At 42.4% G+C, this 14,814-nt stretch overlaps 1 protein-coding gene across 2 annotated transcripts in view; it reads right to left on the bottom strand.

The window, feature by feature from the left end:
- Grid1 (glutamate ionotropic receptor delta type subunit 1) overlaps positions 1–14,814 on the bottom strand; it is a 719,927-nt gene that overhangs the window by 14,537 nt on the left and 690,576 nt on the right. For both annotated transcript variants that reach the window (XM_046450257.2, XM_058581047.1), the window contains one exon: positions 2,314–2,480. In XM_046450257.2, coding sequence (XP_046306213.1) covers positions 2,314–2,480 — 167 coding nt within the window. The remainder of the gene's footprint in view (positions 1–2,313; positions 2,481–14,814) is intronic.

Here is a 14,814-nt window from a genome sequence, read left to right on the forward strand (position 1 = left end):
AGGGCTAGCCTGTCTCTCTGGGAGCCTACACCCAAAAGCTGATCTTGGTCCACTGCCTTCCGGAGCTTACAAAAGACTCAGCAAGACTTCTGGTATTGGAGAGGAGCAACCAAACCCCTCCCTACTCATCTCTTCCTTTTCCACGTCGAGAATTTTCATGTCCTTCTGTGACCTATTTTGGACTTTTAACTTCCCTGACTTCATTTTATTTTATTTTATTTTATTTTTTTAGTGTCACTGTTGCATTTGGCCCCACAGGCTTCCTTATCTGTTCCACAAAGATGCTCTCAAGTTGATGGTCTGTGCAATTGCCCTGAGCTTTGTATCTAGGAAAACCAACTAGAGTAAACTGCAAAAACGCCAATGTGTTCTAAACCCTGAAGGGAAGGCATCCTTTCTTCATGCCTTTAATCTAGTAATTGATAAATTACTACTTTTCCGTCTCTCTCGTCATTGCTCTTGGCTCCAGGGAATAGAGTAAGGCACAGAATGTATACTTGATGAAATTCTAGAGAAAACCCCAAAGTCTCATTTACCTTCATTAGTTCTACCCTTTTTTCCGCTTTTGCAAACAAGACACTTATTGAACTAGTTGCAAGCTTTCCTCCTCAGCCTTTCCTGGATGAGGCTGTCGCTTGGGTACTTATGAGCAGAAGAAATGCCCAATCTGGACTTCTGGAGGTGGGAGAAGTGAAGAGGTAGGGTGTGGAGACCTAACAGAAACATGTGCACAGCCCTGCAGTTCAGGAGGCCTGGATTCTAATCCCTGCTCTACCAGAAGTTGGCTAAGCAATCACAGGTGACAGTTACTCTCTCTGGGCTGTAGGATGTAAAAGAGATGACCTCAAGGAACGTTTTACCTCCAAATGGATACTCCTCAGTGATGGTGTTCATGCATCAATCAGGTGCCTGAGACTTGTGCCTAACCCTGGCACTATGCCAGTCTCTTCACTTGGATATTCCTGATACTTTTTGAATTTTGATGGACTAAGGCAGAGCCTGCCATTAGGGCTTCCTCTCTGGGCTCTGTAATTCCACCTCATTCAGCCAACAGGAGGCCATCTCATAGATATGTGCAAGTGAAGGGCCCAAGACTTAGATGTCCTTGGGGACAGGAGCTCCTGTTGGTTGGATGGTTGACAACTGGGAGAAGCCCACTGAGCTTACCCATGACCTTCAGTTCCACTCTTTCTGGCTAAAGCCAGGTCATCTGGCCAAGGACCAAGATAAGCACCTGTGTCAGAAAATAGGGATGGATACTTCTCAAAGAAGAAGTCAGGGGCTTGGATTAAGCACTTGGAAACCTGACCATGTCCAAGGGAAATGCTGGACAGACTCAAGGGATGAGCTCACACGAGCAAATCACAAGGGAAGCTAAAAGGCAAATACAAACTAGGCATAATCTATTCATTCCTGATGGAGGGCATCCACTCGTTTTGCCTAGTCTGGAACTCTCCTGTCTGTATAGCCTACCACCCCACTTTCTCTCCAATCCCCTTTTTGCTAATATAATTACCAACAATATCTGAATTAATTCTAAGAAAATGGCTTGGAAACCCGGATTCTGCTCCTGGGAAGTTGGGGAGTAGGCAAGTAATGAATACCTATCCTATCTCCACAGAGCCCAGCTAGGTCCTCTCCCAAGATAGCAACTCTTTGGGCCAGGAACCGCCTACCACACAATCCAGATGAATGTGGAAACCTTCTGCTTTTCTGATTCCATTTTTTAAAGCCTCCACATGGATGATTGCCACTTTGCAGATATATCGATCTTTAAAAGTGATTATTAGGGCTGGGGATGTGGCTCAAGCGGTAGCGCGCTCGCCTGGCATGCGTGCGGCCCGGGTTCGATCCTCAGCAACACATAAAAGTGATTATTAGGCCCTTTGAAGATGAGATTTATTATTCATTTACTTAGCTAACTCCTTCTCCTCCTTGAAACCTCAGGTGTCACCACCTCTGGGAAGTCCTTCTGGGTCTCCTGGGTCCTGTCAGATGCCCTCCTCTGCCTCCAAACCTGAAGATGACCTTGCCTTTGCACTTACGCCCTCGGCTGGCTGGCACTGCCTGCTCACATCCCACTGGCAATACACACTTTCATGAGAAGGGGCTATATATTTCTATTTTTATCCCAACTCCTTCACGTGAGTTAGTTGGAGGTGGGTAAAGGATGTACTAGGTACATTGTTGGTGCTTAGGAAGATATGATGATTAAATGAGTTTATGTTGGCTCTTATCTTTCAAGAGAAGTTATTTTTCAATTCCCAGCTGTTGGAGTCCGGAGACTGTTGGGGCCTTATTGACCATGCCTACCTCTGAGAGAAGAGATCCCTGTAGGGGCTGCCGTGCTGCAGGGCAATCCCATAGCCCTTGCTGCTGATGCTGTTGCCGATGACAGTCACTGAACAGTCGTCATCTGTCAGGGCTGCATACTCCACCACGGCCACATCCCACAGAAAGGCATAATTCCCCTTCTTTGCCTGAAATACCAAAAAATCATCATAAAGTCAGGCAGGCATATGGCCTGCTATATTCATTTCAAGTAGTGAGACATCTCAATGGTGGGATTTGAAGGACCCTTCCTAAATGGCCCTCTTGCCCACAGACAGCATAGCAAACCTTCCTACCATTTTCTAGCATACAAATGTCACCATTGGTTGATGCCACTCATTTTGGTTATGTATAAAAAAGATATGTAGGCTCCAGATACCTACAGTATGTCATGAGAGGGGTGGAGAGGAAGAGCTTGAGGTGAGTCACAGTGGCACACATGCACATACATACATACATACATCTGTGCACATACACGTACATGTATAGGATCAGGTTTCTAATGCCAGTATTTCCATATAGTGCAGGAGTTACAGATTATTCCATCAGGAATTCGCCTACAGCCACAGCTAAAGTCCTACTCCATCACACCCATTCCTAATAGAAGTTCAATTCTATCTTAAGCCACAATTGGAACTTTTGCTAGAGTTTGGGCACTCAAGAGGGAATGTGAGCTGCTTTATGTTTTTGGAAGGAAATGTGAACTAGACATTGTCACTTGGCCTTCTTAAAATAGTGCATAATGTTCTTAATGCAGCAAAGCGCCTGGTTTTCATTCTTTAGTGAGCCGCAGATGCCTCCTCGCCTTTTCTTCCCTCCTACTATGGCTCACACGATAGAGACTGGAAGACCTCAGTGTGGGCTTGGTAATAGGACTGAAGCATCACAGACAAAAATAGGCCATGCTGGTAAGCTACAGACTTCTTGGCAGTGTAGAGGGCATCATCCCTGTCTCCTGCTTCTGTTTAGTTGTCTTCACATCCACCACGATTTTTCCAAGGACTGCTGTAGTCACTCAGATGAAGATCAGGATTTTACTTCTTTCAAGACCCTGAGTGCTCATGGCCCAAGATGGCTCATTTTCGTGTCATATTCTCTCCATCAGAAGGATTTGTGGGCAGAAGGTGACCTCCTGCAGTGGGAATAGGCGGCTCTTAGCCTTTCACACAATTTTGCCTAACCACCTTGTAAGAAATGACACACACCTGTGCCACCCATTGACTTTCACCCCAGGGAACAATTCAAGTATTACACCAAAGCCTCATTCCTCAACCAATCCAATTTCGGAAGTCCCAAAGGACTTTGACCCAGGTTGCAAAATTATACACATCTCTCTCCCTCCACCTAGAAAGATAACAGTCTTTGAAATTTTTTCCTGCTGGCAAACAAGTTTTCTCATGAAAAGATATAAATTTTCAACCTCTTAGTAACCAAGTTTCTCAGCAAAATGTTGACTTATGACCTAATATTTGGCTTCAGTCAGATTTCGGAGCATTTCACATCCATGCTCGCAATTCAACATGACAATCAGACACTGTTATTTGTACAATTTCAAAAGGGCATGTCATGTTGAAGGAAGAATTAAGATCAGCTTCATTTCTACCTTTCAAGGGATGTTCCAAGAAGCAGAAAGAAATAAGCTGGCTCAGATCCAGTAAAAACTGACTCAGAGGAAAGTCCACTGTGGTCCATTGTAATGGGGCACATGGACTCTTTCAAACCACAGTATTTGTGGTTGCAGTTTAGGTTCAGGACAAATAAGCACAGCTGCATGAAGGGAGTTGCATTTATAGACCTGCTGGACTAAGCGAAGTAAGAGGATACATCTAAAAACAAAGCTGGCAATGCCTGCCTCCAATCCCAGCTGATCAGGAAGGCAGTGAAGAAGAGAGGAGAGAGTAGACGTCTCTTTCTTGACCTGGTAGGTGACCCCAGACACTCATCTTCCCATTATAAAGAATTATGTATCTGCATCTGCTTGAGGAATCTGCTAGATTCCTGAGGTATCTCAAATTTCTAGAGCAGAAGGGCTGGGCTGGGAAAAGGATGGGTGTTACATTTTGCAATGGGTGTTCCCACTGCTGTGGGACAGGTCAGATTCTGGCTCTATCCTCATTCCCAACATCTCTTCTTCACTTTCTTAGTATCCCAGAGCTTCCTAGATCTCTTCTTTCAAACCAACACTGAATTAAATGCAGCACTAAAACTTCCTTCTGGGATCCCCAAGTCCATCAGTTTCCAGGGGGATCTTTTGGACCTTACAGATGTCTCCAAAATCTTTTGGATATGTCACAGAGCCTGTATGAGATGGTAGCCTCCTTAGGTCTGGTTGTGCTTTCAGGAACATTTCAGATGCAGCTACAAGAAGTCAAAACATCCCCCCACACCATGGCTCTGTTGCTTTTACTTAGACCCCTTTTCCCTTGCAGAATGAGCTCTATCCTTCCCCAGCCCTCATCAAAATTTCAAAGATGTACTTCTTCCTCATAGCGTCAGATATCCATATGGCCCCTAATAATCGATGATGAACCTCATCCTTATTTTGTACAGTTTGTCCACAGGTGTGACTTTCCCATAAGGGGCACACCTAATATGTCAAGTCTCCTCTCTTTCCTGCCCCTCCTGTTATAAGCTCACCCCTTCCCTTCTTGATTCAGTATTTTTCCCCCAATTCTGCTCCTAAGTTCAACAGCATTCTCTGGGGCCTCAGCCTCTAGTATTACTGGGACAGCTGTCTGTCTCTTCCCTTCTTACTCCATCCCTCTGACTCCATCTGAGGACCTCTTACACCAGGAGGTATTGTTCTTTTCTTATTTTTATTAACTCTTCCTTCTGTTAAGGACTTTTTTTTCAGGCTTTTGGGATGTCAGAGTAGAGGCTGGAATCCAGCCTCCTTCCACCACTGAGCCCAACCACCTCCCTGCAGTAATCCTATTCCCTCCATCAAGTGTCACAGTAGATCTTTGGATTCACTATTTTGCTACTTTGTGTTCATATCACTTTCTTCTTCCTTGTGTCTCCCAAGTGCCGTCCTTTCCCTACTTTCCAGGAGGCTACAGGGAGTTTGAGAGGATGATATCTGAGAGCCAGCACAATAGAATGTGAGCTGTTCACAAATAGATGGTTGGCATTTATTTCATAATGCCTAAAAGATCAAAGCAATGTCATAGATTTGTGTTCTACCAGTAATACAAAACGGAGACAAACACTGTCATTCACCTCTTTGATGGGTTAAATTACCTTTATCTGGCCATCTGTTTATAATATCAAATGTTCTTTGAATTTCCAATCATTGACTTGCCACATGTCATGTGGCCATGGGAAATCGGGCTGGAGAAACAGCTGGTGATATGGCCCAGCCCCCAGCCTCCCAAGCATTTGGCTTGTGTACAGACAAGATGGACATAAAGACCCAGCTCCGCAGTTCCTTGTGGCCCTAGACAGTTGCTTGAGACTACCCATAGGGTCCTGGGACTCAAGCCCAGGCCTCTCCAAGTACTCCTGGAGAAGGGATCTGCAGGTCATTTGAGAAAGTAGAAATCTGAAAGGTAATATTGCCTAGAAATGTAATAATTTATCTGGCTCCATAGTGGTTGTTTTTTAAATTGATAATATCCAGTGTTGATAAGGCTGTGACAAAATGAGATGATCCCTCATGGCCATTGGTAGCAAAACATGATACAACCCTATGGAAAGTAATACAACACAAAACATGGACATTTAAAACTGCTCAAATCTTTGACCCTGGCAAATTGGAATTTAATCTAAAAAGTAACCCAAAAGTATCTAAAAGATATGAGAAGTATTTCAAATCTGAAAAGTTAACATGTGAACAGCTTAAATATTCACTGTTAAGGAAATAGTTTAATAAGTCATGGTTCATGAATAGGTTGAGACCTTATATAACACATAGTAATTATAGAGACTATAGAAGACCTAAGTACATAGCTTTAAGCACTTGAAAAAGTCTCCCTGACATCCTTGGTCTGCTTATAAATAACTTGCTTCATTTCATTTTCCCCCTTCCTTAATTTTTTTTTTTTAATTAAGCAATTGAAATAGAAACTATTGGTACAGACACAAAAGGAATAGATGTGAGGATTTCAGGCAAAGGAGAAAGAACATCTTTTGCATTGAAAAAAGTCAAGGGTGTCTGGATATCCAGCCCCAGGATGCTAGGACAACAGCAGGTAGACAGAACACGCCTGGCTTGTTTCCCAGCCAGCATCTTCGAAAACGTAATTGGAATCCATCCTTCATGGCCACTCCCTTCCCAGTCTACCTGCACACTGGAGGTTGCAAATGGAAAGAATTGAGACTATGAGAGTATCTGGCCCCAGCACTTCAAGCATCCTTCTTAACATCTGGCATGACACGACAGGCCGATATTGTTGGAGGAAATCTGGGCTCCATAAACACATGGCGACTGAGCTGCCACATGGATGAACTTCTTGCTCTGTAATGCTCCACACTCATAGTAAAAAGACACTGCATCACTTTCATTGCTCCGCTGCTTCCCTCCTTTCCAGAGCACTTTTAGAGATGTCAGCCTTTGAGACAAGAACCTCATCACACTCTTCTACTCCATCCTCACTGCTTTGATAAAAGGACAAGTAACCTTATTCTTTCCCCCAATGAGAATGCTGGTGCAGCCAACATCATCCACAAATGCTACTGGAATAAAGCGCTGAACGAAGCCTGGTGACTGCAGTGCCAGGTACAAGCCAGCTGTGGGGTATCTGCTGTTTGCCAGGCCCTTCAGGAGTCTGAGGTTTTTTTCATCCATGAAATTAATTCTCAAGGGCAGAATATCCAACCCCTTTTACGGATGTAGAAGCTGAGTCTCAGGATACAACCTGATTCATCCCAATCAAGCTTAAATAGTGAAGAATGGTCCCAGGTTAACCTGAGTTCCAGCTGACTCCAAAGAAATCCAAGCTCTCCTCTCTTCCCTGCTTGGACTTGGGAAGGAAAGACTAGGGAAAAGTTGCCAGGTATCTTTGGACCATTTCCCAGGAGATGCTGTTGGTAGAAGACCACATGTGCATGACAATGCTTGTTTTTCTCCAACTTTACCAACAAAGATGGTCCATGGAACTGCTGAAACTCTGGGAGAAAGGAGGACATGGGGTATGCACCATTTCTGGGAACCTGACACATCTCCATGTTCAGGAACCATCCATGTGGCACACTTACTGCCTCCCCTTGCCTCAACCCTTCACTCTATCAAAGTAGAGCTGGACTTCCAAGCATCTTGATTCTTAGCTGCTATAGTCATAATGTTCATAGAAAGGCAACCATTGCCACACACAGCCTGAACCCTGGCTACAGTGGTACCTGTATTATGCACTGTGCCAAATCACAAGATGCAACAGTGATTTCTCAGACCATCTGCAGAGAAAAGGACAATTTTACAGCCTGCTGGTGGGAGTGTGGGCTGGCATGACATTTCTGGAATGGTAATTTGGTGGGGAGAACCGAATGCTTTTAAAATGTGCATATGCAGCAATTCTACCCGTTAGAATTTATCCTATGGAATTACTCAGTGTTTCTGAAAAGATGTTTGTAAAAAAGAGTTTCAGAGCAATAGTTGCATGCTCTGTTTAAACTAGCAAGAAATTGGAAACAATCTAAAAGCTCAACAATTGAGAATCAGGTAAATGAAAACATTAGATGACAGAATATTATTTACTATTAATATGATATTTTAAGAGTATTAATTGCTAAGGGAGGTGTCTGTAGTTAAAAAACAAAAGAAAAAAAGAAGAAAGAGGGCTGGGGTTGTGGCTTAGTGGCAGAGCACTTGCCTCACATGTGTGAGGAACTGGGTTCCATCCTCAGCACCACATAAAAATAAATAAACAAAATAAAGATACTAAGTCCATGTATAATTTTAAAATAAATTAAAAACAAACTTTAAAACAAAGAAGAAAAAAGGAAGGAAGGAGTAGGCCCTGAGATATGAGCTGGCCTGAGTTTGGGAGTCTAACTATATGGATTTGAATTCCAGATCCATTGCTTACCAGCTGTGTAAGTTCAGATAAGTCACTTAACATCTCTGAGTCTGAGTTCCACTGGATATAAAAATGGGCCAAACTACACAGATTTCTAATGAGGATAAATCCCTCAATATATGTGACACACTTATGGTTCTACTAAATAAACATTATATCACTTAGTGCAAAAGAACCTGTTACAATAGGTGATACCTTTTAAAATTATTAAAAGAAACAAAATCAAGAATCGAATATTAACATTAATCATCTTTGGGCATGGTCAAATGGTGAATTTTGTTGGTTTTTTTTTTTTTTTTTTTGTTCCTTTATTTATAATGCCATTTTCCCACTGACTGCTTTATCACTGGTTTTCAGCAATTTGGTTACAATGTGCCTCGTGGTTTGCTTTATGTTTGTTTTGTTTTGTTTTCTTTTTTTTTTTTTTTTTTTTTTTTAATTTTTTATTGTGGGTTGTTCAAAACATTACAAATTTCTTGACATATCATATTCCACACTTTGATTCTAGTGGGTTATGAACTCCCACCTTCACCCCATACACAGATTGCAGATTCACATCAGTTACACATCCATTGATTTACAAATTGCCATACTAGTGTCTGTTGTGCTCCGCTGCCTTTCCCATCATCCACCCTCCCCCCTCCCCACCTCTCCCCTCCCCTCCCCTCCTCTCTCTCTACCCCCTCCACTGTATAACCCTGAGGGTCTCCTTCCATTACCGTGCAATTTACCTTCTCTCTCCCTTTCCCTCCCACCTCTCATCCCTGTTAAATGTTAATCTTCTTCTCCTGTTCTTCGTCCCTACTCTGTTCTTAGTTACTTTCCTTATATCAAAGAAGACATTTGGCATTTGTTTTTTAGGGATTGGCTAGCTTCACTTAGCATAATCTGCTCTAATGCCATCCATTTCCCTGTAAATTCTATGATTTTGTCATTTTTTAATGCAGAGTAATACTCCATTGTGTATAAATGCCACATTTTTTTTATCCATTCGTCTATTGAAGGGCATCTAGGTTGGTTCCACAGACTTGCTATTGTGAACTGTGCTGCTATGAACATCGATGTAGCAGTGTCCCTGTAGCATGCTCTTTTTAGGTCTTTAGGGAATAGACCAAGAAGGGGAATAGCTGGGTCAAATGGTGGCTCCATTCCCAGCTTTCCAAGAAGTCTCCATACTGCTTTCCAAATTGGCTGCACCAATCTGCAGTCCCACCAGCAATGTACAAGTGTACCCTTTTCCCCACATCCTCGCCAGCACTTGTTGTTGTTTGACTTCCTAATGGCTGCCAATCTTACTGGAGTGAGATGGTATCTTAGGGTGGTTTTGATTTGCATTTCTCTGACAGCTAGAGATGTTGAGCATTTTTTCATGTACTTGTTGATTGACTGTATGTCCTCCTCTGTGAAGTGTCTGTTCAGGTCCTTGGCCCATTTGTTGATTGGGTTGTTTGTTCTCTTATTGTCTAATTTTTTGAGTTCTTTGTATACTCTGGATATTAGGGCTCTATCTGAAGTGTGAGGAGTAAAGATTTGTTCCCAGGATGTAGGCTCCCTATTTACCTCTCTTATTGTTTCTTTTGCTGAGAAAAAACTTCTTAGTTTGAGTAAGTCCCATTTGTTGATTCTAGTTATTAACTTTTGTGCTATGGGTGTCCTATTGAGGAATTTGGAGCCCGACCCCACCGACTGTAGATCGTAGCCAACTTTTTCTTCTATCAGACGGCGCGTCTCTGATTTGATATCAAGTTCCTTGATCCATTTTGAATTCACTTTTGTGCATGGCGAGAGAAAGGGATTCAGTTTCATTTTGTTGCATATGGATTTCCAGTTTTCCCAGCACCATTTGTTGAAGATGCTATCCTTCCTCCATTGCATGCTTTTAGCCCCTTTATCAAATATAAGATAGTTGTAGTTTTGTGGATTGGTTTCTGTGTCCTCTATTCTGTACCATTGGTCCACACGCCTGTTTTGGTACCAGTACCATGCTGTTTTTGTTACTATTGCTCTGTAGTATAGTTTGAAGTCTGGTATCGCTATACCGCCTGATTCACACTTCTTGCTTAGCATTGTTTTTGCTATTCTGGGTCTTTTATTTTTCCATATGAATTTCATGATTGCTTTCTCTATTTCTAAAAAAATCTCTCTGTTGCCCATGCTTCCTGCAGTGCCCCAAACCTTTCTTTCGTGATTGCTGATGTCTACAAGGGGAATCTTAGAGCTTCAACATCATATCTTGAGCACCATGTAGTGAAAGGAGCAGAATGCTGGAAGAAAGCAACCCCTGTTACATCCAGCTCTTTGGAGAACCTACATTATCAGGAGCTAAGAATAACTTGCTAAGGGGACTGCATAGTATGAAACTCCAGATGCAAAGCACTGTGCCTGGCACAGGGCGAGGGCTCAACCTATGCATTTCCTTCTCCCTCCTTCAGTCCCTAGAGGAATTCAGGAGATCATTCTGTCAGCTGTGATTGAAACATCTTTCCTCCTACCGACTCCCCCGCCCCCCACTGCAAATCATTCCTCCACCTTCACAAGTCAGCAACACATATAACACCTACTGTGAGTTTGCAGAGCATGTATATGAGTGTGTGTGCAGGTAAGAGAGTCTGTGAGTCTATGGGAAGGTATGTCAATTGTATGTATGTGTAACTGTGGAGGAATGTGTGTGAGTGCAACACAGGTGTATGTATGCCTGTGAGATTCTGTAAGTATGTGAGAACATGTCAGAATGTGTAAATATGTATGCATGTGAATGTGTGTAAACGTGTGAGCATGTGCATGTGTATTCATGTGCATGCATGTTAGAATGTGTGTTCGTACATACGAGAGTGTATTTGAATATGTGAAGTGTGTGTGAGTGTGTGGAAATCATTCATGTAAGGTGTGGGAATGCTATGCACTAAGGAATTGTGTGAGTGGATTTGGGCATGCAAGTATGTAAGCATATATGAATGCGTGTGAGTGTGTGTGTGTGTGTGTGAGAGAAAGCACCCAGGGAGACAGCAGAGAAGAGAATTCAGGTACTGAGTTTCTGGAGAACCACAAAAGACTCAGGAAGTTTCTCTCCTTCCACTGGAGATAGGGACCACCTTTCCCTGATCTTTCAGAACAATGGAAAAAATCACCCAAAATGATGTAAAAACATAAGACACTTAGAAGCTGTCTACAAAAGACCAACTCAGGATGCTATAGGAATCCTGCTACCCAAGAGGAGCAAGATAATGATGCTTTATCTGGATCACACCTTGGAAAAGCAAAAGGTAGCAAAACTGAACAAGCTCAGTGGGAGGGCAAGAAATCACAGCGGGGCTCCCCACAATTGCCATAGAAGATGCTTTCCTGAAGGGGTCATGGGGTGCAAAGTCAATTAGGTTTCTGGCTCCCAAGTGAAAAGACTGGAACTGGACAATGAGATATCACAACCAGAGGGACAGCAAGGTAGGGGGATTGCCTCAGGATGTACACTAAAGGCAACCTTGCAAGTTGGTCATTGTTGTTCTAGTGAGAATACCTGGAACAGGAAGATGTGAAAGGATTGACGCATCCCAAGGCTATAGCAGGGGAAAATGGCTCCTAGTGGCCAGCTATTAGGATTTATGTCAATGATTGCTTGTCCCATTCTGGTATTTCTAAGTCCTAGAATAACATAGGCAATGGAGGGGAGCATGTGTTAATTCTGTGTCACAACAAAGGCCACCAGTGCCTTTTGTCCTATATGATCTAATCTTTAGTTCTTTAACTTCCTTTCTAGAATGTTCAACTCCAGTTCCTAGAGATCACAGCACAGTATATTCTTCAACTCCATCCATTTACCTGCAAATGCCTTGATTTTATTCTCTTCTAATGCTGAATAATATTCTATGGTGTATGTATACCACATTTTCTTTAACCGTTCATCTAGTGAAGGGCATGTAGGTTCGTTCCACAGTTTAGCTATTGTGAATTGTGCTGTTATAAAGATTAATGTGGCTGTGTCCCTGTAGTATGCTGTTTTTAAGTCCTTTGGGTATAGACTGAGTTGTGGGATAGCTGGGTCAAATGGTGGTTCTATTCCCAGTTTTCCAAGGATTCTCCATACTGCTTTCCATATTGCCAGCACCAATTTGCAGTCCTACCAGCAATGTATAAGTGTACCTTTACCCCACATCCTCTCCAACACTTATTGTTGTTTGTCTTCATAATAGCTGCCATTCTGACTGGTGTGAGATGAAATCTTAAAGTAGTTTTGATTGGCATTTGCAGGTAAATGCATGGAGCTGGAGAATATAATGCTAAGTTAGCCACTCTCAAAAAACAAAATGCTGAAAGTTTTCTCTAATTTAAGGATGCTGATTCATAGTGTGTGTGTGGGGGGGGCAGGATTAGATGAACTCTAGATAGGGCAAAGGGGAGGGAAGGGAAGGGAAGGGAGGGGGTATGGGTGTAGGAAAGATGGTGGAATGAGATGGACAATATTACCCTAAGTACATGTATAAAGACATGAATGGTGTGTCTCTATTTTGTATACAACCAGAGATATGAAAAGTTTTGCCCTATATATGTAATATGAACTATAATGCATTCTGCTATCATATATAACAAATTAAAATTTAAAAAATTTTTTAAAAAGAGCTCACAGCACAGTATGTTGGTGAAACAATTAGGAGACAAGCAGTCCAGGCTTTTCCTTAGAATCCCTGGTCAGTGGCTTGAGTTCTCTGAGTTGACTGGCCTCACCTAGGGGAAGGAGCATGCCCCTATCACATGCTTGCCACAGGAAAAGGCAGTGTGAAACGTGCCCGATGCATTAAATAACTCAAACAATAACACATTATCCCCATGATCATGAAAATCATCACCAACATCATCTTATAGCATAAAGTTTGGATCCTGATTAGAATGCAATTGCCTTGGGATAAATAACACTTGAAATTGTCCTCCATCATCACCCTGGTAAATTAGAAAGACTGTTATACTGGATTACAGTCTCGGCCCAATTACCGACAATTTATAGGAGGATCCCAGACAATCCTTAAGGTCTTCTCTAGCATTAACATCTGTAAAGTCTATGCTATAAACTAGTGTTTCTCAAAGTGTGTTCCCTGGAAGGGCTGCGTTAGCATCACTGGAAAACTGACAGGAAATATAAACCTATCAGGTCTCATACTAGACGCACTGCAGAAGAGAGAGGGGGCCCATAAGTCTGTTTGATAACCTCTCCAGGTGATCCTGATGCCTGCAAAATTTGAGACATGACAGTATAGACCTCTGGGTCAATTAATCCCTGCTCTTCTCCTGAAAGCAGTTTTAGAAAAGGAGAGAGTATTAAGGCTCTAGGGTCTTGATTTGGGGTACTAAATGGAAGAGGGGAAGTTAGAGAATGGAGAGACCAGGGCTACTAAAAACAAACCCTGAAGGAAAATCATACCACATTGAATACCTTCCTGAAAAGTTCTCTACTTGGTGCTTTCACATTCATCCTTCTGGAAAGATCAGGATAAATTTCATAGTAAAAACTGTGTCCATTTTCCACTCATCCACGGAAATCGAGGATTAGAAAAAATTATGCCCAAAGTCATGGAATGGGCTATCTCCAGAGCTTACATTTCTCCCCAGATTTCATTGACAACAGGTGGTTCTCCCCTCTGCTATGTTCAAGCTCAGGAGCCTAAAATGCCACAAGGAGCCCTCTGAGCAACCCCTTGTGTTCTCGGGGGTTTCTTTTGTTTTGTTTCGCACTTTTGCTAACAAGATTTTGCTAATGACTTCTGCCTCTAGCCCCTGATCCTGTGAAGGCATTATGGCTGCATTCCCCTCTGGGGCATCTGGCACTCTTGGGAGAAACAATCTTAGTAAAACAAGGATTGATCTAATGGGAGAGGTTTGTTACATCCCCAAGAAAAAAAGATCTGGTTTCATACAAAGGAAAAAGAAAAAACTAACATGGGAGAACCAGTGGCGGCCTCTTTAAAATCTGAAATGGACACTATCGGCAAAACTAGAAGCCATAAACAAGCTCCTCAGCAGGGCAAAGGGACACATTGATTTCCAATGATTTGTCAAAATTTTAAATCGTCCAAAGACCATAATAAACAATAATCTAATCAGGGTTATTCAATGGGAAAAAATTAAGAACGATCTAAAAGAAAGAGTAAACGGGTTTGCTGAGATACAAAATAGATTATAAAGGAAAAAGAATACAGAATGAAAAATGCTATCCCAGAGAAGTGAAATAGCCAAAGAATACACAAACTCAGGGAACACAGAGGACGGGTGCCTGTGTGGTCAAACATCTGAAAAAGCACAGGGACAGACTGTGCAGGCGCTTCCTGTGTGTCAGGTACACACACACACACACACACACACACGCAAACTGTTATTATTTGGATGTGAGGTGTTCCCCAAAAGCTCATGTGTGAGTCAATGCAAGAAGTTTTTAGAAGAGAAATTATCTGGTTAGGAGAGTCTTAATTCAATCAGTGAATTA

This window comes from Marmota monax, unplaced genomic scaffold, assembly GCF_021218885.2.
Source record: "Marmota monax isolate L192 unplaced genomic scaffold, Marmota_monax_Labrador192_F-V1.1 WCK01_AAM20220418_F8-fsc00004, whole genome shotgun sequence".
Lineage (NCBI taxonomy): Eukaryota > Metazoa > Chordata > Mammalia > Rodentia > Sciuridae > Marmota > Marmota monax.